Source organism: Suillus plorans (genome assembly GCF_016647745.1).
Source record: "Suillus plorans strain S12 chromosome Unknown HD556scaffold_1, whole genome shotgun sequence".
NCBI lineage: Eukaryota > Fungi > Basidiomycota > Agaricomycetes > Boletales > Suillaceae > Suillus > Suillus plorans.
The window spans coordinates 1874595-1898911 of NW_024537385.1; the positions used below are offsets into that span (position 1 = coordinate 1874595).

The 24317-nt window shown below is 48.5% G+C and overlaps 11 protein-coding genes across 11 annotated transcripts; 5 read left to right on the forward strand and 6 right to left on the reverse strand.

The window, feature by feature from the left end:
* Positions 1-842: 842 nt before the first annotated feature.
* Positions 843-1685, forward strand: HD556DRAFT_1223358 (uncharacterized protein; the record flags this gene model as incomplete). Its single annotated transcript, XM_041296881.1, has 1 exon — positions 843-1685. One exon carries the CDS (start codon positions 843-845, stop codon positions 1683-1685), a length of 843 nt encoding a protein of 280 aa, XP_041167993.1.
* A 616-nt stretch (positions 1686-2301) lies between these two features.
* On the reverse strand, positions 2302-4494 carry HD556DRAFT_1302655 (uncharacterized protein; the record flags this gene model as incomplete). The annotated part of the gene is made up of 12 exons (XM_041299522.1): positions 2302-2394; positions 2452-2629; positions 2691-2822; positions 2913-2989; positions 3244-3268; positions 3330-3394; positions 3451-3663; positions 3717-3765; positions 3823-3871; positions 3939-3975; positions 4038-4141; positions 4398-4494. The coding sequence occupies 12 exons, from the start codon at positions 4492-4494 to the stop codon at positions 2302-2304; spliced, it is 1119 nt and encodes a 372-aa protein (XP_041167994.1).
* A 374-nt stretch (positions 4495-4868) lies between these two features.
* On the forward strand, positions 4869-5607 carry HD556DRAFT_1302656 (uncharacterized protein; the record flags this gene model as incomplete). The annotated part of the gene is made up of 4 exons (XM_041299523.1): positions 4869-5036; positions 5066-5227; positions 5276-5442; positions 5496-5607. The coding sequence occupies 4 exons, from the start codon at positions 4869-4871 to the stop codon at positions 5605-5607; spliced, it is 609 nt and encodes a 202-aa protein (XP_041167995.1).
* Positions 5608-6094: 487 nt separating this feature from the next.
* On the reverse strand, positions 6095-8448 carry HD556DRAFT_1436070 (APC amino acid permease; the record flags this gene model as incomplete). The annotated part of the gene is made up of 15 exons (XM_041305506.1): positions 6095-6239; positions 6296-6313; positions 6376-6588; positions 6644-6833; positions 6892-6970; positions 7024-7068; positions 7119-7158; positions 7212-7275; positions 7325-7348; positions 7405-7433; positions 7487-7512; positions 7564-7569; positions 7624-8166; positions 8217-8279; positions 8335-8448. The coding sequence occupies 15 exons, from the start codon at positions 8446-8448 to the stop codon at positions 6095-6097; spliced, it is 1599 nt and encodes a 532-aa protein (XP_041167996.1).
* Positions 8449-9365: 917 nt separating this feature from the next.
* On the forward strand, positions 9366-9987 carry HD556DRAFT_1302658 (uncharacterized protein; the record flags this gene model as incomplete). The annotated part of the gene is made up of 5 exons (XM_041299524.1): positions 9366-9388; positions 9441-9547; positions 9597-9659; positions 9718-9763; positions 9819-9987. The coding sequence occupies 5 exons, from the start codon at positions 9366-9368 to the stop codon at positions 9985-9987; spliced, it is 408 nt and encodes a 135-aa protein (XP_041167997.1).
* Positions 9988-10403: 416 nt separating this feature from the next.
* HD556DRAFT_42145 (membrane bound O-acyl transferase family-domain-containing protein) lies at positions 10404-11898 on the reverse strand. Its single transcript, XM_041310552.1, has 5 exons — positions 11862-11898; positions 11488-11811; positions 11097-11431; positions 11015-11042; positions 10404-10956 (listed from the first exon to the last, which is right to left on the reverse strand). The coding sequence occupies exons 2-5, from the start codon at positions 11662-11664 to the stop codon at positions 10537-10539; spliced, it is 960 nt and encodes a 319-aa protein (XP_041167998.1). The 5' UTR covers positions 11665-11811; positions 11862-11898; the 3' UTR covers positions 10404-10536.
* Positions 11899-13199: 1301 nt separating this feature from the next.
* Positions 13200-13758, reverse strand: HD556DRAFT_1223429 (uncharacterized protein; the record flags this gene model as incomplete). Its single annotated transcript, XM_041296886.1, has 3 exons — positions 13200-13294; positions 13346-13525; positions 13569-13758. The coding sequence occupies 3 exons, from the start codon at positions 13756-13758 to the stop codon at positions 13200-13202; spliced, it is 465 nt and encodes a 154-aa protein (XP_041167999.1).
* An 807-nt stretch (positions 13759-14565) lies between these two features.
* Positions 14566-17482, reverse strand: HD556DRAFT_1454086 (uncharacterized protein; the record flags this gene model as incomplete). The annotated part of the gene is made up of 16 exons (XM_041308095.1): positions 14566-15121; positions 15178-15312; positions 15367-15455; positions 15512-15627; positions 15688-15701; positions 15753-15939; positions 15995-16189; positions 16245-16339; positions 16395-16582; positions 16634-16687; positions 16740-16764; positions 16815-16885; positions 16939-17006; positions 17069-17199; positions 17257-17383; positions 17440-17482. 16 exons carry the CDS (start codon positions 17480-17482, stop codon positions 14794-14796), a joined length of 1866 nt encoding a protein of 621 aa, XP_041168000.1. The 3' UTR covers positions 14566-14793.
* A 923-nt stretch (positions 17483-18405) lies between these two features.
* HD556DRAFT_1436075 (GTP-binding protein) lies at positions 18406-19445 on the forward strand (the record flags this gene model as incomplete). The annotated part of the gene is made up of 6 exons (XM_041305507.1): positions 18406-18549; positions 18600-18632; positions 18684-18856; positions 18909-18991; positions 19038-19250; positions 19303-19445. 6 exons carry the CDS (start codon positions 18406-18408, stop codon positions 19443-19445), a joined length of 789 nt encoding a protein of 262 aa, XP_041168001.1.
* A 395-nt stretch (positions 19446-19840) lies between these two features.
* HD556DRAFT_1436076 (uncharacterized protein) lies at positions 19841-22867 on the reverse strand (the record flags this gene model as incomplete). The annotated part of the gene is made up of 6 exons (XM_041305508.1): positions 19841-20747; positions 20802-20929; positions 20984-21072; positions 21147-21157; positions 22251-22516; positions 22580-22867. The coding sequence occupies 6 exons, from the start codon at positions 22865-22867 to the stop codon at positions 19841-19843; spliced, it is 1689 nt and encodes a 562-aa protein (XP_041168002.1).
* HD556DRAFT_1319524 (uncharacterized protein) lies at positions 22706-23229 on the forward strand (the record flags this gene model as incomplete). The annotated part of the gene is made up of 4 exons (XM_041301286.1): positions 22706-22761; positions 22885-22938; positions 22995-23040; positions 23092-23229. The coding sequence occupies exons 2-4, from the start codon at positions 22895-22897 to the stop codon at positions 23224-23226; spliced, it is 225 nt and encodes a 74-aa protein (XP_041168003.1). The 5' UTR covers positions 22706-22761; positions 22885-22894.
* Positions 23230-24317: the final 1088 nt, after the last annotated feature.

Sequence of the window (24317 nt, forward strand, 5' to 3'; positions counted from 1 at the left end):
GATTGGCCAAGGAACCGAGAACGAAGTCGCGGCTTGAACAAGGCGGGGAATTAGAAGCCATCTGTCAGACTGAAGGTGAATATTGTTGGTAGTTGTTGGTTACTGTCGGGAGACCAGTCTCCTTACCGAATCTTGCTGAGAGCAACCCATGTATTAAGTAGACGTAGGACAATATTCGGGACACAGCGAAGATGATAGGGTATTCGGATGCGATTCTGTGTGAGATCTTCGATGGTGGCTCGAGACGTTAGCAGAAGTGCAGAATACCATACATGAATGAACTCATATCCGAAAGTTAGGCTAATAACATAGCCGAAAAGCAGGCACTTGGCGACCAGTGTTCTAGCAAGTACTTGGCGACCTGTGTTCTGATACACGTTTGAGGGCTGATTCCACTCGGACAGCAGCACGATAGCCGGTGGGCACAGCGGGGACCCTGAATAATATCAGCCACTATCAACTTAGGTTCAGGGCATAATAGGAGGATATGACGACAGACAGAGACACCATGTTAGCAAGATTTGAACCTTCAAATGTCGTGTCAAAGTTGTGATAAAGATAGTGGAAGCATTATATTATTATATCGCGGAGTTGGGCGAAATAACCACGTTACCCGGATCAAATTACATAATTTAATTAACAGCCACACACAAAGAAAGAAAAAAACAAAGCTTGACCAAATCCACACCAAATACATAGCACACACTCCATCGACTAGCCCTTTTAGCCCTTTTAAAAGTCCATCTTCCACCATGCTGTTTTCCTGCTAACACCCTCTTGGCGACCTTTGTCGAGCTCAAGCTTGTCCTTGACTTTGTACTCTTTGTCTCTTTTATAACGACATGCATACCCCCTCATCATCGACATCGGCATCACACCCTCGTCCTATTCTAAAGCACCAACAAACAACTCCGAGCTATGGTCGTGCCATTAGTTCTCCAGGACGGCTTCATGCTGTTCACTTTCCCCCATCCCCGGCCTTGACTCGGACCTATTCGGCATACCCCCCTTCTACCTATGACCGCTCTCCCATTGTTGTGGCACCCAACACATGTGCTCTACCTGAGCGCGGGTGCCCTGGACGTACTTATACCCTGGACGAGGACCGTCCAGTTAGCTCGTCATCTACTTCAAAACGTTCACAACACGGCATTCATCTCCATCCTCGTGCCGTATTCAATCATCAATCTCAAGTTTCGCCCTCAAAACTGGGCGGCATTGATGATGGGTCGCAATCCACTCCTTGGTGCAGCTCCCCAACACAACCTTCTCTGATTCCTGATCTCTCTTCGGGGTCGGACGAGAGCGATGGTTCTTCCTCGGATTCATTAAATGCTTCTTTAAAACCTGCTCCGTCAATACCGTGGCCCCCCCGTACTCTAGGGGATTCCAATGGTTATATAATGACACCATCATACAATCAATACGATTATCCTAATCACAGCCCTAACGTTCACTCGACTCCCCCATTCCTTCCTTATCCTCCTCCTAGCGACGCGAATAAAGTCCGCCGTCAGAGACAGAAGGAACGTCCATGGGAACGGGAGCGAGGAAGCAAATATGGAGCATATACCGTGGACAATAAACCACGCGACAAACCCAATCACAGGCCCTATGTGCTATATGGAGGCTTTTCATCATCCACTCTTGACGGATCGGACGATAGTTGTTTGGGAGGATTTTGACAACGAGTCACTGTGTGACTATACAGTGAGACGTTTACTTGGAGGTGCATAACGACATTACGACTTCCGATATTCGTACACCGCCTGTTACCCGTAATAATGGCGCTTAGATTTTCCTTGTTGTACTGTATACTCAAGTATGCAAATTGATATCTATTGCAGGAGTAGTGTGGGCTAAAATGCACTGTAAGTTTGCTACTTTCTGAACTCATTTCATCCAAGCCTTTCTGTAGACCTCCCCGACACGTTTCCGAACTCATCAGGTTTATTGCAAATAGGCTGATTTCTTCCGAGCCCGTTGATGGTATGCACATCTGGATAGAAAAATTAATGTCGCGTCAACGTATTACATGATAATTTTCTGTCAGACTTGCCTGGCAGTTCTGCTTCTGTCCTGCAGCATCCGTGCTCTTCGCAACAACTTCTACGGCGCTTCTACCCACGTGCCATGAAAGGATAAGTTGCGCAGGGGTGGCCTCGTTGTGGCTGGCTATCTCACACCCACCGTCATGTACCCGCGGTCGCATAACTCACATACCAAAGTAAGGTTGGGGCTACTCCAACCGACCTAACGGAGCATATGCTGTTACAGTAATACTCTTCTCTTTGCAATAAACTAACACTCATTCTGCACTAGATAAGAGTGCATCCTGATGCCAAGGTAAAGTTCCTTCTCCTGACCGGTCATATTTACGCAATGCTCAGTCGACTTGAAGCATGGCCGGCATTATTTTGGCAGTCTTGAATAATGCTTCCGTCTGCGGACCTCGTTTAGAAGACGGCCTCCACCCATACAAAGATATGTACGTCTTACGGAGAAATTGCTCAGTCCGATCGCTTTAACCTTCCCATTGGCGAGGACCTTCTTCATTTCGGCCCAGGTATCGTTGAAGTTGCCTGTTTCATCCAGTCTAACCTGACCATGCGAGTCAGGGTTTTCAGGCCTAGACTCGGTTTCTGCACGCGTATGCGCATCACTCGGTAAATGAATACGGCATTTCTTACCATACTATGCCACGCTGTGAGGCCAAAGTACCAGGTACTACAGCGGTACCATCATCAGAAGGCACGATTGTCTTGGCAATGAGCCAAAGTTCACATACAAGGTCAAAATAATCCAGCCCTGCGTTCTTCAAGCTTTGATTGATGAACCATTGTACACGTTTGGTGTGTTAGAGGCTAGAACAGTCCAGACACGGCGAAGGGCATCGGAGGAGACAGACTTACGGAAGTTTCGTGGTAATGAAGAGTTCATCACGGCGGGGAATCCCAGAAGCCTCTTCAACAAATTTCTCTGTTCCGTACTATTTCCCTAGGTACTGTGCCAATGTGTCTGTAACCCGCTTGCAAGGCGGTGAGGACACAAGAAGTCGTTTTAGCCTGTTCAACAGGATCTCCGCTAATGAACATTCTAAGACCCTTATTGTCATGCCAAGTGCTCGCATATAAAACTCCCTTCGACAAAAACTAGGCTTGCCCACAATGGGAACCGCCCCTGTGTTCAAGGTCAACGTACTCGTTAGCCATTTAAACACGTCGAGGCGGCAAGTTAACAAACCTCCACGCTAGCGCTGACAGCTGGGCTTCACAAATATTCGAAAAGTCATGAGATGCTCAAGGCGTTCCGCAGTGATAGTACTACACCGATCCGCCCGCCCGGCACGCCGCCCAACTATCACAAGACCAGCCTTTGGGATTGTCCGCGGGGCCTACTCGACAGATGACAAGAATGACACTTACAGCAGGAAAAAAATAAATCCATCACCTCGGATGAAACCCCAGTCATTCCGGCGTAATTCCATATCCACCTTAAAATATTTGCTTCTATCTGAAGCACTCTTTCTTCTCGCCGCCATCTCAAGCGATCGAAACTCCACACAAGCACCTTTCCCTGCTTATCAGGCTGCATACATGACCGAATTCTATTCTTGTCCAACGCATCAATCCGTCTTGCATCCTCTTCGTGTAGTTCAATCACCTATTAATGCGCTATTAGAGAGGGAAGCTGGGAACACTCGTCTCTAAACTTACCTTCAAACACTCTTCTTGCCTACTGGCCTTCTCGCGTTTCGCAACAAGGCTTGTCCCGCGTTTGATGTACCATTATAGGACAACCTGTGTTAGAGTAACGTTATACTTTTTTTCCAGCGCCACGATGGCCGGATCTTGGCGCACAACGGCATAACCTGCACATTGTGATCAATAGTCATGTCGTCACTGATGGTAACAAAACAATATGAAATTTCCACCCACCAATGGCAGTGCAGGCGACAACCGCGATACCCTTATCCTTGCATCACCGCAAAACCTCATTCTGAGCTAGATATGGATGTAATCTGCGTCGTGGGTCACCTTGATGGTGACCGGTGCCCGACCGCAGTTCTTTCCCATATCGTAAATACGCAGCGCTCGCTCGATCTGCATAACAGCAGGCGTAACTTGGCCATCTTCAAATACTATTCCAACCTGGGGTCAGTCATTCCCATTCAGGACAAAATTCAGCCCCGCATCTGTATCGAGAAGTTGCCGGCGCCCAAAAGTCTGGCTGGCGCCAATCAATTTGACATTACCGCTGGCAAGAACGTTTTCCACCTCCTAGGTATCATCAAAGTCACACGTTTCATCAAGCCATCCACGTTCAAGAAGAGATGGAGTGATTATCTACAGAGAACCATCAGCGCCGGTAAATTAATTGAACGCATGATAACTTACTTTCGTTTAAGCGCAATTTGAGGCCAGCGAACGAGATGCTGTATCGAGCGACACAGCTATCCAGGGGGAAAACCGAGAGTTTGACCCACCGGATCATCGAGTCCAACACATTTCAGGCTTTTGTCTAACGTGCGTGGTGTGATTGGAAACTGCCAAATTGATGAGACGAGACCGCCGTTGATCTCAGTTCACCACGAGCGCGAGATAATAAAGCGACTCGCGGGAGCTTCGTGGTTATCGGTCTGTTGTGTCGATATGCCTGTACTCTGCTTCAAGCGCAGTCGACAGCCAAGAAGACGCTCGTACTAGCCTTTTTAAGGCCAGTCCTTCCTGGTTCAAGATATCAGTTCACATAGAATCATATCACATTAGGTGTATCCATGAACGCACCAACTTGCACGGCATACTTGCCCCGTCATTAAACTGCAGTGACTTCATTGAAGCAAGATCACTTCAGGCAATTTGAAGACTATGGTGTTGTTCGGAAGCACCGTGACGAAAGGTGGCGGCGGTGCAATTTGCCACGTACAGTCGGGCCCAATGGCATATGGAGCGCTGCACTATTACATATGGCGTAACGGGGAACTTGGAAGACCGACGCTTGATCAAGCTTTAAGCTCAACCATACTATCAACTGATGTGTGTAGGACGAACCGATTCGAAGCAAGCCGTTCCAGGCACCTGCCATCCTGGACACCATAGCGGAGGCCTTTTTTGTTGACGACGCGAGCGTCGGAGTTAAATTTCACGAGAAATTGGTGTCGACTGTCGAGGATCGTCCGGACGAGAGGGAGCTTCCAGTTGCTATGGTTGCTCTCGCAGGAACAGCGGTGAGTTCAATTTAGGACTCCCTGAGCGAGTTACTTATTGCTGTCTAGGTGCGCAGTGTCATCATGCAATATTCATCCGAAAAATACGACCGTGATTTTAATTGTGAATTATATAGCGGGATCTACAAAACACTCGTAGGTATCCTGAACGGTATCTTTGACACTAGTGAGCGCAAGTACCACGTACTGATGAATTCTGTCTATAAAACTGTTTAGTATGTGCTCGTTCGATTGATTTTCTCGTTATTTGACTGATCGTGTATTGCAGTGGCTCCAAGGCCAACGTGGTGTGCGATCTCGAGACGGACGAGGCGTTGATGTTCCTTGACATCGATGCAATGCCAGAGTCGGAGGAGTACGTAGTAGGTGACGAGCGCTAGTAGTAAAATTGACTAGGATTCACCTGAATTTGATTGTTTGCGCGATGTTTGAATTGGATCTATTGTCTGATTCACGCTTTGGTATTGGTAATAATTAGGATGAATTGTCTACAATTGGGAGGGGGACTAAAAAAATCAGTCATATCAATGGAACGTATCGAATCCTTGACAATCCGCGAGAATTCGGTGATATTGTGTCAAATTAGGAATCACCGATTTCCCTGATGGTTGCGCTCACTACGGCGCTTTCCAGGAACGCCTGTTCACGCCAAGTGGCGACCAGTCCACGCGGGGGGAATGGTAGTACATATTTTAATCCATATTCAAATATAAGTAGTTCCGGGTGGTAGCAGTGTAACAAGTCGAAATACAAGCACTGGCGTGCGGTATCATGCCATATCTGATGACTGCGGCGATAAAGCGGTGCAGAAGTACCCAAATCGTGAGCATTGTTCTTCCAAACACATTAATAGAGAGAGCGACGACACTACGCAGAGTCCAAAGACACGAACGCATGATCTTTCTCTTTCTCACTGATGGATGACGATTCGGGTTGAACTTCCTCCAAACCGAGCCGAGCTTTGGTTTCTGCATCAAGGTTGGACGAAGGTCCATGATAGTGTTGATGCGCGCTGGATGGTCGTGATTTTGAGATTGCTGAACATACACCGCAGAATTAACAACTCACCTGAGAACATACCACACCCTAGCCAGACGACATGCGACATTTAGTTACTTTAAACTTGAACAGAACTAATTCGTACTGACCCACTAAGAAAAACAACTCCGACAGCGATCACGGACGCGTAATTCATATTGAACTGAGTGACAGGGAACACAGTGGGCAGCGAGAAAATGACGCAGACAAAAAGCGTCCAGCTTATGCAAGTAACATTTGCTGCCAAACCGAGGAGACCTGGTCCCATGTAAAATGGTCCTGGGCGGAAATTCACATCTGGGTGATTTGCGTAGATGCGACGCCTAAAAGTTTGCCCTTGGTCAATCAAGCGATAAGAACGACAAAACCTTCTCTCACAAGAATATCGGAATAATGTAACTCATATCAAGTGCAATAGCAGTGAGCGCAAAGATGGCATTCGCGGCAATCGGGGAGGCTAGATCGAGGAAACCTGGAAGGATGGACAAGACAGTTGTAAACCAGATAGCACGCAAGGGTGTTCTAGTAGAAGACGCTATATGACCAAAGTATCCGTTGTCGGGGAGACCTGCGGACCTGGTCAGAACATGGAATATTTGCTAAACAATATTACTTGCCATGATCACGGCTGAAAGCATAGACAGTACGAGAGCATGCATGGAGTGCCGTTTGTGCAACGAAAAACGCTGTGAGGCATACGAAGCTCTTATCACACCATCAGCCTGATCAAGTACGTATCAAATAAAGAAAACAACTACCCAAAGGAATAGTGCTGCAGGTGTGCCCATGCGCAGAACCATGATCTGTTGCGTAGTGAGCTCATTTGCTTACAAGTGCATGACTCGTGTCATACCTGCAAGAATGCAGATCCAGATATTCCTGGCAGACTTTCTCTGGTTGTATTCATGAGAAGTGGCGGGGATAGATGGTGTGTAGAACAACATACATTGGACCTGAACACAGCATGAGAACGATATTCAATAGCCATCCCAATATCCCGGTTCCGATGACTAGATTTTCATTGATACTATTAGGAATTATCTAAAGATCAAAGCTTACCAGCAATGAATATTGCAGCAGGCGCTGGAAAGCAAGATATGAGGACTGCATATTAGACGCTCTGCAATGATATAACGTACCTGCGTACGCAGCACGACGAACTTCTTCGCTGAGATTGAAGATACATGAACTGGGCACTAAATGTTCATGAAGAATACGTACGAAATATGAGCGGTCGCATCATAATCCTGTTATATCATTCAAGTCTACAACGACTTTTGGAAACTGTGTAATCTTACCGTCATCTGATTGTATTTTGAGGTAAGTCAAACGTTACGAGTGATCGCCTTGTCACGTACCGTCCATTGTACACTCAATAGACCGAGCAAAAAAGCGATGCCATTATTCCAACCCCCGGTTTGATTGATAATTCCTTGACTTCCAAACACGTAGGTTGCTGGATGCATCTCTGAACGAGGCGTGGTCGCTAGCAGAACAATGATGATAACGATAGTTGCACCGAGGTTCACGAAGACGAAGCCTCTGGTAGCGAAGGCCAGGTACCGAGTCGCCAACGAATTCAAGAGTCCATGGACAATAAGAAGGCCAGCGAACAATCCAACCGTCTTGCCTTGTGTCAGCTGGAATGTTGGAGAAGATATTGATACTGCAGCCCATATCATGTTTGCGAGACCGAACTCCGTTGATGACACTCCCGCGACCTGACCAAGGATGTTTAACCAACCAACGATCCAGCCTACGATAGCGCGATGGGACTTTGGACAGAGTTGAGCTGACGCTGTATATAGCCCTCCGCATGTAGGAAATGCAGAGACTATCTCGGCGATGCTGGACCCAAGCGTGAAGCACATACATGACCCAAGTAACCAGCACCAAGTAACCTAGAATTAAGGTTGTTTCAACGTTTGGAAGTGATCGAGTTATGACGTACGGAAGCAGGACCTCCAAGTAACAGTGGTGTGTTGAGAGTCGTCGCGACACTCGAACACAATCCCTGTAATTTAAATTTGAAATGAGATAAGAATTGCCATAGAATGAACAAAACACACCATGATACTGAATGCAAAGCTAATTGTGGCGAGATTCGAAAACTCGCGCCGAAAAGAAGGCTTGTACCCAAGGGCTTCCAGGCGGTGGTCATCATCGTCAGTTGTGCCGGACATCAAGTTGGAGCGCGGATGTGGAAGCCAACAAAGTGTTGAATGAATGAATGAGCCTTAATGAGGGCCTTGGAGCTCAAGGCGGTGTGGGATCCACAATGCACACGTAGTATGATACCGTAGTTTGGGTCATCCGATAAGGTGAAATTTGATTTTGACAGCTGATGCGCCAATGATGCGGCGGCCTTGTTATCCAAAGCTTGAAGCCCGACTGGAGCCCTTAAAGACCATACTTATTCTCTGACCAGGGGAGAGCACCAGGTAGTAGGTGGTGGTGTGGCAATTCAGTGTATATTAAAAGAGTGTGGCATGTGCCACCCGACTAACTATCTCGGTAGCGCCGGAAAAAGTACTAACTACATAGCTAGGCCCACCGACGATGTCGCAGTAGAAGCGGGCGCGCCGAAACGTCGTGTGAGTCGCAGCTCAGCTAAACAGTATGAAGCTACACATGTAGTACGGTGCACAGATACTACTGCGTACACAGTGTCTGCTGCGTCTATCGGAGACTGGCTGAGTGCACTGGCCAGTGGCAGTTGATCCGACAGAAAGACCGAGCTCAATGCCTGCTTGCAAGAGGCTTTGTCGCCGTCTTTCTTGTATTATGTAAGTCTGTCTCCGCCGGGAAATTAATTTCTGCAGTGACCAAGCTGATTGTTCATGTTAACGTTGACCGGGGAATGAGTAATTCAACGCTTACCCGGGTAACCACGCTGTTACTCGAGACGATGGGACGATCACCAGCACTGGTGGCACTGCTGCAGTCTGAAACCGCCACAGCGACAGGAAGCCTGACGGCAGTCAACACAGCTTGACAAAACCTTTTAAACTCGGCATACTTGTCAATTCGACTCCAGCACACCATCTTCAATCTCAATCAACGCTCTCCTAACTCATTCGACCCTCTCACACGGAACACCATGACTCTAGTTCTACCAGACGGGTAAGTCCAAGCATGTACATTCGAATCTGCCATGCGCTAATGGTTTGCTCAGTTACCAATACATAGCTGCCTCGTTGCTGTCGGCTGCCTGGGTCATCGTATGGCAAATCGTACGTATCGGCTCTGCCAGGAAGGCAGCGGGCATCCCTTATCCTCAACGTCAGCCTTCCCTTAACCTTCTCCCTGTCTCTTACTCAACTTGGTCTAGTGTATGCGGAGAACGCTCAACTAAAAGAAAATCCAGCTGCTCTTCGGTACAACTGTGTCCAGCGTATGTCCTTCACGTTCGACGCGGCCCAGTACATATTGATTTGATCCTCCGGATTTAGGTTGCCATCAGAACACTCTCGAGACTATCCCGTTGATTCTTATTTCGTGAGCCGATCTGCACTCTGACCTAAGGACCAACTCAGTGGACACGTATTTGCAGCACTCTCATAACCGGACTCAAGTATCCTCACTTTGCCGCCGCCACGAGTTTCTTCTGGGTGCTCACGCGTATCGCTTACACCATTGGGTACTCCACGGGTGTGCCAGAAAAGGCAAGTTACTCTACTCAGGCAAACGAAGATTTCATGTTTGTTGACATTGAATTATAATAGCGCAGCGCAGGTAGCAGAGGTGGTTTTATTGCTTTATTCAGCTTATTAGCCACTGCCACTGTTACCATCGTGCAAGTCTGTTTCTTCTAGTGGTCGTGGTGCCCCTTGGAAATGCAAGATCAAGCACTATTCCAGTACTGCAAATCTATAACATGTCATCGTTACGTCTTCTCGTGAATATAATCGGCTCGACTATTTGAACCTTTCTTCTGAGGAAGTTGTCGAAATACGTCTTGAATCATAATCTCGATGATGAGCTATCTTCCTTGCTGGAATGTGCTCCTTGTGACAGTAAGCTGTTCTCTTATTGAATTCGACTTGTTTTTTCAAAGTTCTTTCAAGTCAATTTCGAGTTATCCGACATACTGGGTTATTAGTGCACTCCATATCGGTGAGGCATGATTAGAGAGATAGGGCAAAAAACATGTTTATGTGGGCATATATCACAACAGTAAATCAGGGTACTCGAGTTAGAGGCGTAACTATCAGCATTCACGCGACGCGCACCAAAAGAGAGTGGGCAAGCCTAAGCATACAAGAACTCAACTAAATGCCCACATATCTGACGAGAACGTCGCATAACGAAGGTGGAAAATTTTTGGAGGGGAGCACTGCCCCACCATCTTCTACCCCAGCAATGCCCACAGCAGTGACCCATGGCGTCGCAGTAACAATGAACCAACAAATTACCCACACATATCCCATCTTACGCGTCCACTTCGTCTCTGTCACTCCCGCACGCCGAGCAGCAGCTATGATCATATCCTCAAACGTGATGGCGAATGCCTGATATAGGAAGAAAGGGCTCGAAATGCCAAGGCGAGAGGAGTTGAGCACTGCGTCGCCTCCTATATGAGTAATGCCAGAGATGAAAAAGGCAGTGTACAGTTGAGTGTAGGACGATCCATTTGTTCCGGGTTTGAAACCAAGAAGTGATGCTATCTTCTGGCCAAAGGGAACCAGGAACTGATCCGATTGACGGTAAGTACACTTAATCTGTAATTTCCAGTGAAACAATACTCACGCGTCGAAAACATTGATGCCAAGTTCGACTGGCCAACGAACAATGCATTAAGTACAGAGCATGTGCCAGACGAATGACTTACCCCCAGAATCGTCTGATGGTATATGCGTCCTCCCATTTCCCAAAGAAATTGGGCCACGAGCTCGGCTCAGACGACGTGCAGCTTACAGCAAGAGCCGCCATCAATGAATGGATGATAACACCCAAGCAATAATAGAACACTAAATATCCACCACAGGCCAGAATGCGACGGGTGAAATTCTGAGATGCGAATGCTGTAGCGGACTTGTATGCCGGATTGTGCCTTATGTAGAATTGTGCAAAGTCGAACCACACGAAGTGCCTAGCTGCACTCATTAGACGCGAAAGGACAAATTCTTGTCTTGATTTTGCGGAGTGCTCAGGCAGATTTTTCACCTGCAGATGAGAATGATCAGGGCTTGCGAACGACTGGTGCTCCAGGGTAAACTTACTTGATGATTCCAGCCCACTCCTCTGGGTGAACCACACAATTGCGCAGCCCAGATGAACCTTTTGGACCAAGAGAGTTCGTGCGCCGACCGTGTTTGCTTCCGATGACGAAAGGTGTGAAGGGGTCGGACCAGCAATGTCATGTGTATTGCATCCATAGCAATGCTAGCAATTGCCATGCCGATGAAGTAATCAATAAAAAGAATATTAGTCTTAGCATGCTGGATGCAAGTCCAGCAGACGAAGATAACCGTGCTGCAAGTCACAATATTCCAAGGAACCCGCAAGTCCAAAGTTATGCCGAGCTGTAGGACCAAGGCGGGGACCTGTACGCAGATGAGGGTTACAAGTGGACTCATGGAGGATATCGACTTACCTCCCCTCCCTCAGACTCTTGAGTTCTTATAGGTTCGAGACTTCGGAGTGCAAGGGCAATCCACCAGCTGGATATGGCATTTGTACCGTACCTTCCTTTGTACTTCCTGCCTGTCAAGCGATATTGAGCGCGCTGCCTATGTCGTCAGCTCATCGATGTAAAGTGAGCCCCAATGTGTTGTGGTTCTGCTCATCCTCGAGCAAGGCAGACGCAGTAGGTTGAATGGTGCTTAGAGTCGCAATACACCCGTCAACTTTCCCTGAGAGTGCGACATATGTTCAACGAAATGTTCTGTTCTCCGGTGAAAATAAGCGTGTGCATCGCATGTGTCATTTAACAGTGTCAATGATTCTGACTTTATCATCGAGGAATATAGGTCTCTCCCACCGATGTTATTGACGATGCTTTAGGATGAAGTAGGAATGCATGCACCCATTAGTAATAAGACAACGCGAACCCCAAACTGACCTTCACGAAAACGCTAGATTCCCAGTTTCAGACGAGTCCCCTTAGAACTGTCTCCTCTTGGCCGCACAAAGCCATAGCAAGTGTACATGGAAGGGTAATTTCTGGTTCAGATTGCCCAGTGTAACACGTACTTTTCAGTTCTTACAACAAGAACCAAGGGCTTGGAAGAAGCTCACATAACAACGGCGACTTGACATCGAAGCCAAACAAGGAACGTATCTCACCTTCCCCAGTTTTTCCTGTGCCTGTGCCATTTGCCTAATGTATGTAATTAGCCTGTGAGGATGAGACTATCCTGAACTCGGAATTTCAGAGGAATTCGGTCGGACGCAAAGCTGCGAAAATGCCACAAAGTGCCTGAGTTTGACCCACCACTTGCAGCGCGCTGCTAGCAATGATCGATCATCCCGGAATAACGTGTGTGTGACTTCTTGATCCGACAAGACACCGGCCCTGCTACCCACGGTCACGCCATGATTTCCCCCTTGCACAATACCCTTTACCGGCTACTAGGTTTGGCTGGCCATAACTTCAATGGTGGAGTACGGAAACATCGTGCCACAGCCGAGTGCAACTGGTGAATGTAGGAATATCCGAAAAAAGGGACGTCTATATACGACACATTTGAGAAAAAACCAACGGGTGTGTATATGTAGGTACACTCGTGACCAGTCGCCTCCAAAGCGGTCGCGTATCTGCCGCGCAAAGCTGATGGCCTCAGAGACGCATTCTCCCTCCAGCCTTCGCACAAGCACAGATCACTGCATCATATACCCCTTCGGTCGGCACAATTCCCGAGTCGAGCATCTCAGTCCACAGGTCTAGGGCACGCTCGGGTTCGGGGGATAAGAAAGTCGAAGCATGCGCGGATCACCAATGCGCAAAGATAGCATCTGGGGTCGGGTGCGCAACGTAGCGCATGTGCGGGAAAAGGTCCCAAGCTTGTGAATTCGCAGCCAGTCTTCCTAATGGCACGTCCGGCATTGAGGATATCGAAAGAGGTGAAGGAGAGGGACGGACAGAGAATAGGGAGGATATAATGCATGAATAGGACTTCATGGGGGCATGGAGCCCAGAAGCCTCATACTTATGTAGAAGGCCGATAGCACGAGTGGGAAATGCGCGCAACGAAAAGACAGCCGGGTCACGCAGGTGTGACTTGATATGCAGATCTCGTTGAGTCTCAGAAGGTTTGCCTATGCATAGATATAGTCAATCAACAGTTGCAAGTGCATGCACCGAATACGAACCGTTTAACAAATCCTTCTATGTTGCCATGCAATGGGTGATATCCGAGCACGATATCAACAATGTCTTCAGGCGGTGTAACACCGGAAAGCTGAGCTATTCGTGAACATCTAAGAATGATGATGACAACCTTCAGAGACTCTATTGCACTTTCAGCGCTGCCCAAGTCTCCATCGCACATCTATGAGATCTGTAAGGTGCTTGACTCCATCTTTTTGAAGTTTAGAAGACGCACATGAACACAGACCCGTTCTCTCACTTCAATCATGGCTCGTGTATCTCTATCTTCTTCAGAGCGCTTCGCGGGTCGCGACCTCTACAGGTTGTTGGGCAAGTGGTATTTCCAGCAAGTCTTCATACATTGACAATAGCTGCTCGTCTGTGTAACGAGGGGAAAATGCTGGCTCTGACTCCGGGGTAGCTTTCAACTGAACAAAAATAGGCTGACATTAGAAAGTGTATGGTTAGATTCAAAAGTGAAAGCCCACCGACTGAGAGTGCATGACATCCGATGACGCTTGCACGACAATGACTCTCCTGTCAGGCTCGGACATTGTGGATGTAAAACTCTTAGGCAACTTGAACACAGGGCAATTTTCCAGAGTCTCGGATTGCCAAAGTGCTTGGTGTTCTGCGGCGTCCGCACCGCCTGGATTGCATGAGCTTGGACAACTGATACAGAACAACAAAGTTTTTGTCTCAGCAGGCTCAAAAGCCGGTGCAGGAGACGGTGCAAGGGCTATCATCTGGTGTAAGTTCCATGAATGACATCCCCATGTTGATCAGACATGAGCAAAGCTAAAATCGAGCAGACCGAGGTGAAGGACAGTCTTTGGAGGACAGTCTTTGGCATAGAATAGGTCGCAAAAATACAACAGAGTATTGAACGAATATCAAGTACGCGCTCGATATTTCGATGATTGCAAGGGCAGCTTATGCAGTGGAAAATGACAATGACTGTTCTCATCGTATGGCAGCAGAACCGCGAAAAAGTCTAAAGGTCAGGTGACTGTTACATTTCAAATATATTAGCCAAATCCAGCAGTAAGTACATTAATAGAATGTACAGTGTATCATAGGCTACAGTGTGGTGATCGGTCATAAATCCAGTTACATAGCACAAGCGAGCAATGTCTGCAATCGCGTCAGTACTCAGACACCGCCCACGCGCAAAACCATCCAGAAAAGAAACAACCAAGTGCTACGACTTCTCGATTTACCATGGTTCGTCCAACAACAAATCCACAGCAGGAACTTTTGCCCGAAGTTCAGATATTTGTGCCGTATTGATCTCGTACATTTGCATCACTTCAGTGATCTTATTCAAGATGTCGCGATCCGCGCGTTCCAGGACGGTCAATTGCTTATCATAATCTTGAATCCAAGTAGGAACTTCTTCACTTGTTGGGGAGGCGAGATAGGACGTAACCGCGAGCTTGATGGCTCTACGAGTGAGTTCCTGGCTTTCTGACACGATAAAAAGTGTCTGCAACACAAGCGTCAAGTGAATAATGTAGGCCATGAAGCGCTGAAGCACCGGGTGGCTGACAAAGAAGTGTTAATATCTTTTCGTACAGGAAAAAAAAATAGTGATGCGTACGATAACTTGTATACATCATAAGCCCATACAGCGAGTACAGCACCTGCTGCGATTGGTACTACGATAGGAGCCGCAGGTCCCGCCAGGGCCGACACGATGCCCGCAATAACGCCCACCATGGATAACCCAAAAGCCCTGTAAGCATTCAATGAGATAAAAATCCATTTGTCACGTAAACGACCAGCTTACATGTTTTTGTTGGGATTAGCTGTCGGTCCAACTTCTATCTTATCGACCATGTTCATCATCATCGTCCTGAACTCTTGACTGTGCAAGTACTATGCGCAAATCGCGTTAGGGTGGATGCGAAAACGGTAAATAACCTGGCCATTACATGATGAGGGTCATGGAAGTTCCACACATTGACGATGTCAGTGTGAAGCACATGTAGACAATCCCACATCTTGCGGTTCTTGAACGTTGGGCACGACGCAAGCGCTTTCCAGTATCCTGCAAGACATTAAGATTTAGATCGTGCTCGGTAATCATGAACGCGAAACTGGGACAGACTTTTCCTGCCAACTCTGATGCTGCGTAAATAATCACGAGATAAGAATGAAACAAGGAAGACGCACTCGATTGATGCCTTTATTTTGAGTCCAGGATGCACTCGCTGAGCGATAGAGGTCATCACCGCGGCCTCAGACGCAGAGTGCTGAGCGGTGGAGGTCGTCGCCGAGGCCTCGGACGCAGAGTGCTGACCGACACACTTTTCAGTTACTTGGATCAGGTGAGTGAGCGTCTCTTCATAGTCTTCTTCGGCTGTAATATTATGCGTCAGAGGCATGCATAAACTTGTCGAAGTATTGATACACACTAGAGATCATAGCGTGGGGAATATCAGGCCCTGCAAATCGTTCTAGAGGTCCAATGCAGGTATCCTGCAGCTCGACTTCTGCGTTCTTCTTAGCGAGTTCCTTGTGCGCTTCGTCGCTCAAAGAGCTTCCACCTAGAGTTCGCTCCATGCGTTCGATGAGCATATCGTACTTAGTAAGAACGACGATAACGGGAACTTTGACAAAGCGTGAGCTCCAATGTAGCAGAGAGATGGTTATCAATCCACTTACCATTTCGCAGCGTTTCACTATTTTTCGATTTCAGGAATTTCTCCGTTCCAGTCTCTAGCAAACGTCCGCCTGCACGAGGTATCTCAAAGCAAAGCCTTCCATGTGTTTGGTCAGTCCACCATAACGGAATGTTCGAGATAGAATCCCTACCAAACGGCATGCAACTGATGTTCCGGCGACATTTTCCTCCGACGGTCAATGAAATCTCGGACTATTTCGAGGTTGTATTCGTCTCCTGGTTCAAAACCTTTGCTATCGTGAAGAACAAACCTTTCGTTCCGAGTTGAGATGAGCTCCCTGTCGATGTTGGCCTCGCCTGGCTTATCGTCTGCAATGATCTATTGACAGTATGAGTTGCTGTGCTCGTTGAAGGGTCATGTTTGACCCACCTCTTTTTCCACTCCGAATGCATGGCTGATCAGCGATGATTTGCCGACGCCAGACTATTAAAAGCACGTCGTCAAGACTGGCCTGAGATCGGAGAAAGCCAGATACCTTTCCTATCACTAGAATTCGGAACCTTGGGAGTATCAACCTCAAGAACGGCAGTTTATGATCATCCTGACTTACCGAGGATATTTCTTGAATATTTTGGAAGTGGTAGGCTCAAGGCTTTGATCGGGGGAGAGAGACTGCTCATCCTGCTGTGTAATCTACGATTTAGACGGGCTTGATGCCAGACGCGGATCCTTACTTCGGTTGTTGTATCATTACTGGAAAATTTGATGACGATCGTGATGTTGTTATGAACCTTGTTGTATTCTGTGCATGTGAAGTTGAATTCGCGAGCGATCGAGGTGAGAATGCAATAATTCTTGTTTTACCTTGTTGACTTGCATTATACGCACGGAACATGTCGTCTGGATCGAAAGTGATGTCTTCATGATGCTTGGTTCTCAACAAATGTTTCTTGTGCCGCATATGTAAGGAAAAAGATTCCCCATGAGCAAACACCCTAACGCAACACGGAAGCAAAGTCAGGTGAGAACATGAGTTGGGGCCGAGTACTTACATGGGTGGAGAATACGTGTGTCGCAAACTCTTTCCTGCTTTGTGTTCAATTGGCGAATGTGATTCGCCAATCCGTACTTCAGCAGATTCTATGTTCGTTTTCGACTTGCTGAAATCGACGGTGATACCTATTGGACATATTCAGTGGGGTTGATGGTAGTACTTGACAACAAGAATTGAGTACCATGGATGTAGAGAGCCATTGAGGTGTGAAGAGCGTTAGCCATGCTGATTTGATCTAGGGAAGAGTTCTGCTCTGAGCGCTGAGCTACGAACGGGGGTCACAAGAACCTGGTACTATAGCTTGCGATAAGAGCTGGGGTTAATTATAGTTCATCAGACCCACCGCCGCCTCTCAAAACCGTGACAATGTGCAACGTACGTGATGACAAGACCTCGTCAGGTAATAGGAACAGCGGCAGCAAAAACTGAACAGGACAACTTTCTGGCGCTCGTCAACGCCGATGATTAGTCTACATAAACCAAATGTGCCGTCTGATTATATCTTTTCAAGTTATCGTATTCTAAAACACGAGCCTGCGCTGGTACCACCCTTATCATGCATCCTATGCTATTTACTAAAGTAGAATAAGGTTAATTAAATAAGCACTCCATTGTTTTCCTGGAGCAACTGGGCGAGAGGGCAGAAGTCACGCTTTGGCGCGGGGGTCGCAGTCAGCGTGAGGGTCCGATGCCGGGAGAACTGCAGACTGGTCATGACTCGTGGTGGGCAGCGATAGGTGTAATGGTAAGGTAACCAACCTTATACACGAGCAGAAAATACCTGTAATACCGAGCTTGACCTCTGCTGTACTAAGTTAGGTAACACACGTTTTCAGGAACTCTGGGGAGCCGAAGTACTTTGGAAGTACAACATTGAACACTAGAGCACGTATCATATATAGCACGACTCCAATGCTGTCGTGTGTTTCTTACATTTTTGGCCTTACGGACCTTACGCTGATGTCAGACCAAGCTGTCCACATGCAACTGCCTCATGGTACACAGCTATATCAACATTAATATCGCGGGGCCCATTGCTAGATAGGCTGGTTTCGGGTTGGGCATTTGCCGGCTTCACATATCGCAAGGATTATGAGGCTACACCAACAATAGTACTTCTCCCTCACATTTACTAGTACCTTCCCCCATGGATCCTTCAGAGATAAGAAAGAAAATCGGTCGCTTTCGAATCCTCGTCATAGGAAGAGCGAACGCAGGAAAAACTACCATCCTCCAAAGAGTCTGCAACACATGGGACAGCCCAGAAATATACAACATCGCAGGGGAAAAGGTGGGCATCACAATGCTAGTAGGAGGATGGTACTGATCCATCGACATCAGATCGATCCTGCAGTCCTACAGGCATCTAGAGAGGTATCAAGGTATGCTGCTACTTCAGGACATGAACTGACGTAGTACTCTCAGCGTGGAGAACACGACATCGAGAACGAAATGGTGTTTCAAAGTAACCCGGGATTTGTATTCCACGACTCGCGCGGTTTCGAGGCAGGCGGCGAATCAGAATACAACATGGTCAAGGCATTTATCACTCGCCGTTCCAAAGAAACCAAAATAAAAAATCAGCTCCATGTCATCTGGTAATTGCAGCTCATCATTCGCGACATGCGCTAACTCAAGGTTTCAACATAGGTACTGTATCCCAATGGACGAGGCCAGCAGGTCGTTCACCGCAGGTGAAAATAAATTTTTCTCTGAGTGCGATACAGGAAGCAGTAAGCTTTTGCATCCGAGCGTCGTTGATGTTTGACTGATGCGCAGCATCACAATCCTCAGTTCCAGTTATCATATTGTTCACAAAGTTTGATGCCCTCTACGACGTCGCATTCAAACAGCTGAAAAAGAATGGAACACCTCGACAAGACGCTACAACACAGGCCCCAAAACACGCCGAAGAGTCATTTGCTAATGGGCCACAACTGAGGTTTCTCAACGACCTCCCACGGCCTCCTAAATGTCATGTATGCCTTCCTGGTAAGTCGGTTGATGGTCGAGCTGTGATACAAGATGACCGTTGATCCATTAGACATGAACAAGGATGGTGCAGATTGTAGCCCACTGATCAAACGAACGGCTGAAACTCTGGATAATGAAGTGCTGGAGCAATTGTTCGTGTCAACACAGCAGACCAATTTGGAGCTCTGCGTGGAATATGCAATTAAGAGGTAACTACCCATGTTCTTATTTACCTGCAGCAAGCATGAGGGACTAATATTGTTCAGAACACTCTCAGGCAATATTGACGATGCAAAGATAATGACATCTAAACTTCACCAGGACATAATAGGCACATTAGGCGCCTGGTTTCCACATATTATTGTAAGCTGATCAGAAAGTTCAAAGGTTGCTATCATTTACATCGAGCATTTACTTGCAGGTGGTAGGTCTTTGAATCTTGTTTCGAGCTCAAGCCATGCTGATCCAAGTCGTTTCCCGCCGTTGGCAGTGGGTGAGTGTGTCGATCCTGCTTCGACCTCGAGCCATGCTGATCCAAATCGTTTCCCGCCGTTCACAGAAAGTAAGTGTGTCGATCCTGCTTCGACCTCGAGCCATGCTGATTCAAGTCATTTCCCGCCGTTCGCAGAAAGTGAGTGTGTCGATCCTGCTTCGAGCTCGAGCCATGCTGACCCAAGTCGTTTCCCGCCGTTCGCAGCACGTGAGTGTGTCGATCCTGCTTCGACCTCGAGCCATGCTGATCCAAGTCGTTTCCCGCCGTTCGCAGGAAGTGAGTGTATCGATCCTGCCTCGACCTCGAGCCATGCTGATGCAAGTCGTTTCCCACCGTTCGCAGGTTGTGAGTGTGTCGATCTTGCTTCGACCTCGAGCCATACTGATCCAAGTCGTTTCCCGCCGTTCGCAGTTTGTGAGTCTGTGGATCCTGCTTCGACCTCGGGCCATGCTGATCCAATTCGGTTCACGCCGTTCGCAGGAAGTGAGTGTGTCGATCCTGCTTCGACCTCGAGCCATGCTGATCCAAGTCGTTTCCCGTCGTTCGCAGCTTGTGAGTGTGTCCATGCTGCTTCGACCTTGAGCCATGCTGATCCAAGTCGCTTCCCGCCGTGCGCAGAAAGTGAGTGTGTCCATGCTGCTTCGAGCTCGAGCCATGCTGATCCAAGCCGTTTCCCACCTTTCGCAGTCTGTGAGCGTGTCGATCCTGCTTCGAATTCGAGCCATGCTGATTCAAGTCGCTTCCCGACGTTCGCAGCGTGTGAGTGTGTTGATCCTGCTTCGACCTCGAGCCAGGCTGATCCAAGTCGTTTCCCGCCGTTCGCAGGAAGTGAGTGTGTCGATCCTGCTTCGACCTCGAGCCATGCTGATCCAAGTCGTTTCCCGCCGTTCGCAGGATGTGAGTGTGTCGATCCTGCTTTGACCTCGAGCCATACTGATCCAGGCCATTTCCCGCCGTTCACAGCGTGTGAGTGTGTCGATCCTGCTTCGACCTCGAGCCATGCTGATCCAGGCCATTTCCCGCTGTTCGCAGTCTGTGAGTGTGTCGATCCTGCTTCGACCTCGAGCCATGCTCACCCAAGTCGTTTTCTGCCGTTCGCAGGTTGTGAGTGTGTCGATCCTACTTCGAGCTCGAGCCATGCTGATCCAATTCGGTTCACGCCGTTGGCAGCGTGTGAGTGTGTCGATCCTGCTTCGAGCTCGAACTATGCTGATCCAAGTCGCTTCCCGCCGTTCGCAGAAAGTGAGTGTGTCTATACTGCTTCGACCTCGAGCCATGCTGATCCAAGCCGTTTCCCGCCGTTCGCAGGTTGTGAGTGTGTCGATCCTGCTTCGACCTCGAGCCATGCTGATCCAAATCGTTTTCCGCCGTTCGCAGCATGTGAGTGTGTCGATCCTGCTTCGACCTCGAGCCATGCTCACCCAAGTCGTTTCTTGCCGTTCGCAGGTTGTGAGTGTGTCGATCCTGCTTCGACCTCTAGTCATGCTGATCCAATTCGTTTTCCGCCGTTCGCAGCAAGTGAGTGTGTTGATCCTGCTTCGACCTTGAGCCATGCTGATCCAAGTCGTTTTCCGCCGTTTGCAGCGTGTGAGTGTATCGATCCTGCTTCGACCTCGAGCCATGCTGATTCAAGTCGTTTCCCGCCGTTCGCAGCGTGTGAGTGTGTCGATCCTGCCTCGAGCTCGAGTCATGCTGATCCAGGCCATTTCCCGCCGTTCGCAGGTTGTGAGTGTGTCAATCCTCCTTTGAGCTCGAGCCATACTGATCCAAGTCGTTTTCCGCTGTTTGCAGCCTGTGAGTGTGTCGATCCTGCTTCGACCTCGAGCCATGCTGATCCAAGTCGTTTCTTGCCGTTCGCAGCACGTGAGTGTGTCGATCCTGCTTCGACCTCGAGCCATGCTGATCCACGTCGTTTTCCGCCGTTCGCAGCACGTGAGTGTGTCGATCCTGCTTCGACCTCGAGCTATGCTGATCCAAGTCGTTTCGCGCCGTTCGCAGTGTGTGAGTGTGTCGATCCTCCTTTGAGCTCGAGCTATGCTGATCCAAGTCGCTTCCCGCCGTTTGCAGGTTGTGAGTGTGTCCATGCTGCTTCGACCTCGAGCCATGCTGATCCAAGTCGTTTTCCGCCGTTCGCAGCACGTGAGTGTATCGATCCTGCTTCGACCTCGAGCCATGCTGATTCAAGTCGTTTCCCGCCGTTCGCAGCGTGTGAGTGTGTCGATCCTGCCTCGAGCTCGAGTCATGCTGATCCAGGCCATTTCCCGCCGTTCGCAGGAAGTGAGTGTGTCGATCCTGCTTCGACCTCGAGCCATGCTGATCCAAGTCGCTTCCCGCCGTTCGCAGGTTGTGAGTGTGTCGATCCTGCTTCGACCTCGAGCCATGCTGATCCAAGTCGTTTCCCGTCGTTCGCAGCTTGTGAGTGTGTCCATGCTGCTTCGACCTCGAGCCATGCTGATTCAAGTCATTTCCCGCCGTTCGCAGAAAGTGAGTGTGTCGATCCTCCTTTGAGCTCGAGCCATGCTGACCCAAGTCGTTTCCCGCCGTTCGCAGCACGTGAGTGTGTCGATCCTGCTTCGACCTCGAGCCATGCTGATCCAAGTCGTTTCCCGCCGTTCGCAGGAAGTGAGTGTATCGATCCTGCTTCGACCTCGAGCCATGCTGATCCATGCCGTTTCCCCCCGTTCGCAGGTTGTGAGTGTGTCGATCCTGCTTCGACCTCGAGCCATGCTGATCCAAGTCGTTTCTTGCCGTTCGCAGTATGTGAGTGTGTCGATCCTCCTTTGAGCTCGAGCTATGCTGATCCAAGTCGCTTCCCGCCGTTTGCAGGTTGTGAGTGTGTCCATGCTGCTTCGACCTCGAGCCATGCTGATCCAAGTCGTTTCTTGCCGTTCGCAGGTTGTGAGTGTGTCGATCCTGCTTTGACCTCGAGCCATGCTGATTCAAGTCGTTTCCTGACGTTCGCAGGATGTGAGTGTGTCGATCCTCCTTCGAGCTCGAGCCATGCTGATCCAAGTCGTTTCCCGCCGTTCGCAGGGTGTGAGTGTGTCGATCCTGCTTCGAGCTCGAACCATGCTGATCCAAGTCGTTTCCCGCCGTTCGCATCAATAGAGAGTGAGCCTGGAGCCTTGCTTGTGAATGACATAGCTGATACATCAATAGGACGAGCTTCATGACGATCACTGTGTTAAGATACACTCCAGCTTGCTCTCTGTGGTATGTCCAATTAGTCACAGATTGTACACTCATTTCTCATGCTGCGAATGTGCCAGGCCTCTGGTTCATCACCCTTGGAGAACATTGTTCAGCTTGGTTCTGGTGAATTTTGAGACTACGTTGCGATGAATCTGCTTATTATTGATCGTTTAGCTGCTGTCATTATCTTCGAACGCTCCTTCTACGTTTTTGACAGACGGCGCTATCTTCAAGCCAAGGAAACTTGTGACCCGTCTTTCTATGTCGTTCTGGAGCAGTACGTCGCGTCTCCGCATGCAGCTGCTGTAAAGGAAGCTGTGAGCGCTGCCGTCCAGGCGTATCAAGTAACTGTGGCCACTGCTCCCCGCGCTTATGAAGACGCCATGGCTGCTGCTTCCCGCACATATGAAGACGCCGTAGCTACCGCTTCCCGCGCATATGAAGACGCTGTGGCTACTGCTTCCCGCGCATATGAAGAAGCTCTGAGGACTCCTGTCCATACATATCAAGAAAATCTGCCTGCTTGGATGGCAAAGTTACCATTTGAACCCTTGAAGAGGAAGGCAAAAGCAACTTTCGAACGCTATAAGGAGAAGGAGAAAGAAGCTTTCGAACGCTCTAAGAAGGAGGAGAGAGAAGCCTTTGAGCGCTCTAAGAAGGAGGAGAAAGAATTTTCGTGCTATCGGGCGAAGGAGGAGAAAGAATCTTCGTGCTATCGGGCGAAGGAGGAGAAAGAATCCGTTGAACTCTCCAAGGAGAAGGAGAAAGAATCTTCAGGCTCTCGGGCGAAAGAGGAGTTAATAGAGGCTCTTGTTCAGGTCACTTTAAATCATCGCCTGCGTATGTTTCACTGTCATATTTTGGCAACCATCTCACTGACATACTTGTCTTCAGCGAGATCTTAATGTTGGGTGATGCAACCTAACGTTTCGGTTCGGAGTGGAACTGAGGTGTCTTGTCTGTGAATGCAGGTTGCTCGAAAGGTTTCTCAAGGTAGTTTCAGGAGTTTGAACTGTACAAAATGGTTGTATGATCACACAATATGGCTTTCCCTGGTATGGTGAGTATGGTGTATACTTTTTAACACGTGTGAGCATGATACCGCAGCCTATTTCCATCAGTGAACGCATGAGTCCTTGCAAACAGGGTTCGTCACGTGACCTTAGACCTAGTAGAGTGACATTTAACAAAATTGCATCATGATATGATACTAGTAAGTCAAAACACAAGCAAAATATGTTCCATGTGCAGATATAGAGGGAATGCACGAACTGGTGGTAACTAATAGTTTGTACTCGGTTATAGCAGACCGCCTTGGCCTCTCCAGCTGCGGTATGAGCAGGAGCCTGGCAGGCTCAGGAATCCGGATTGCTAAATTAGGCGGTAAGGACGAACAGTCC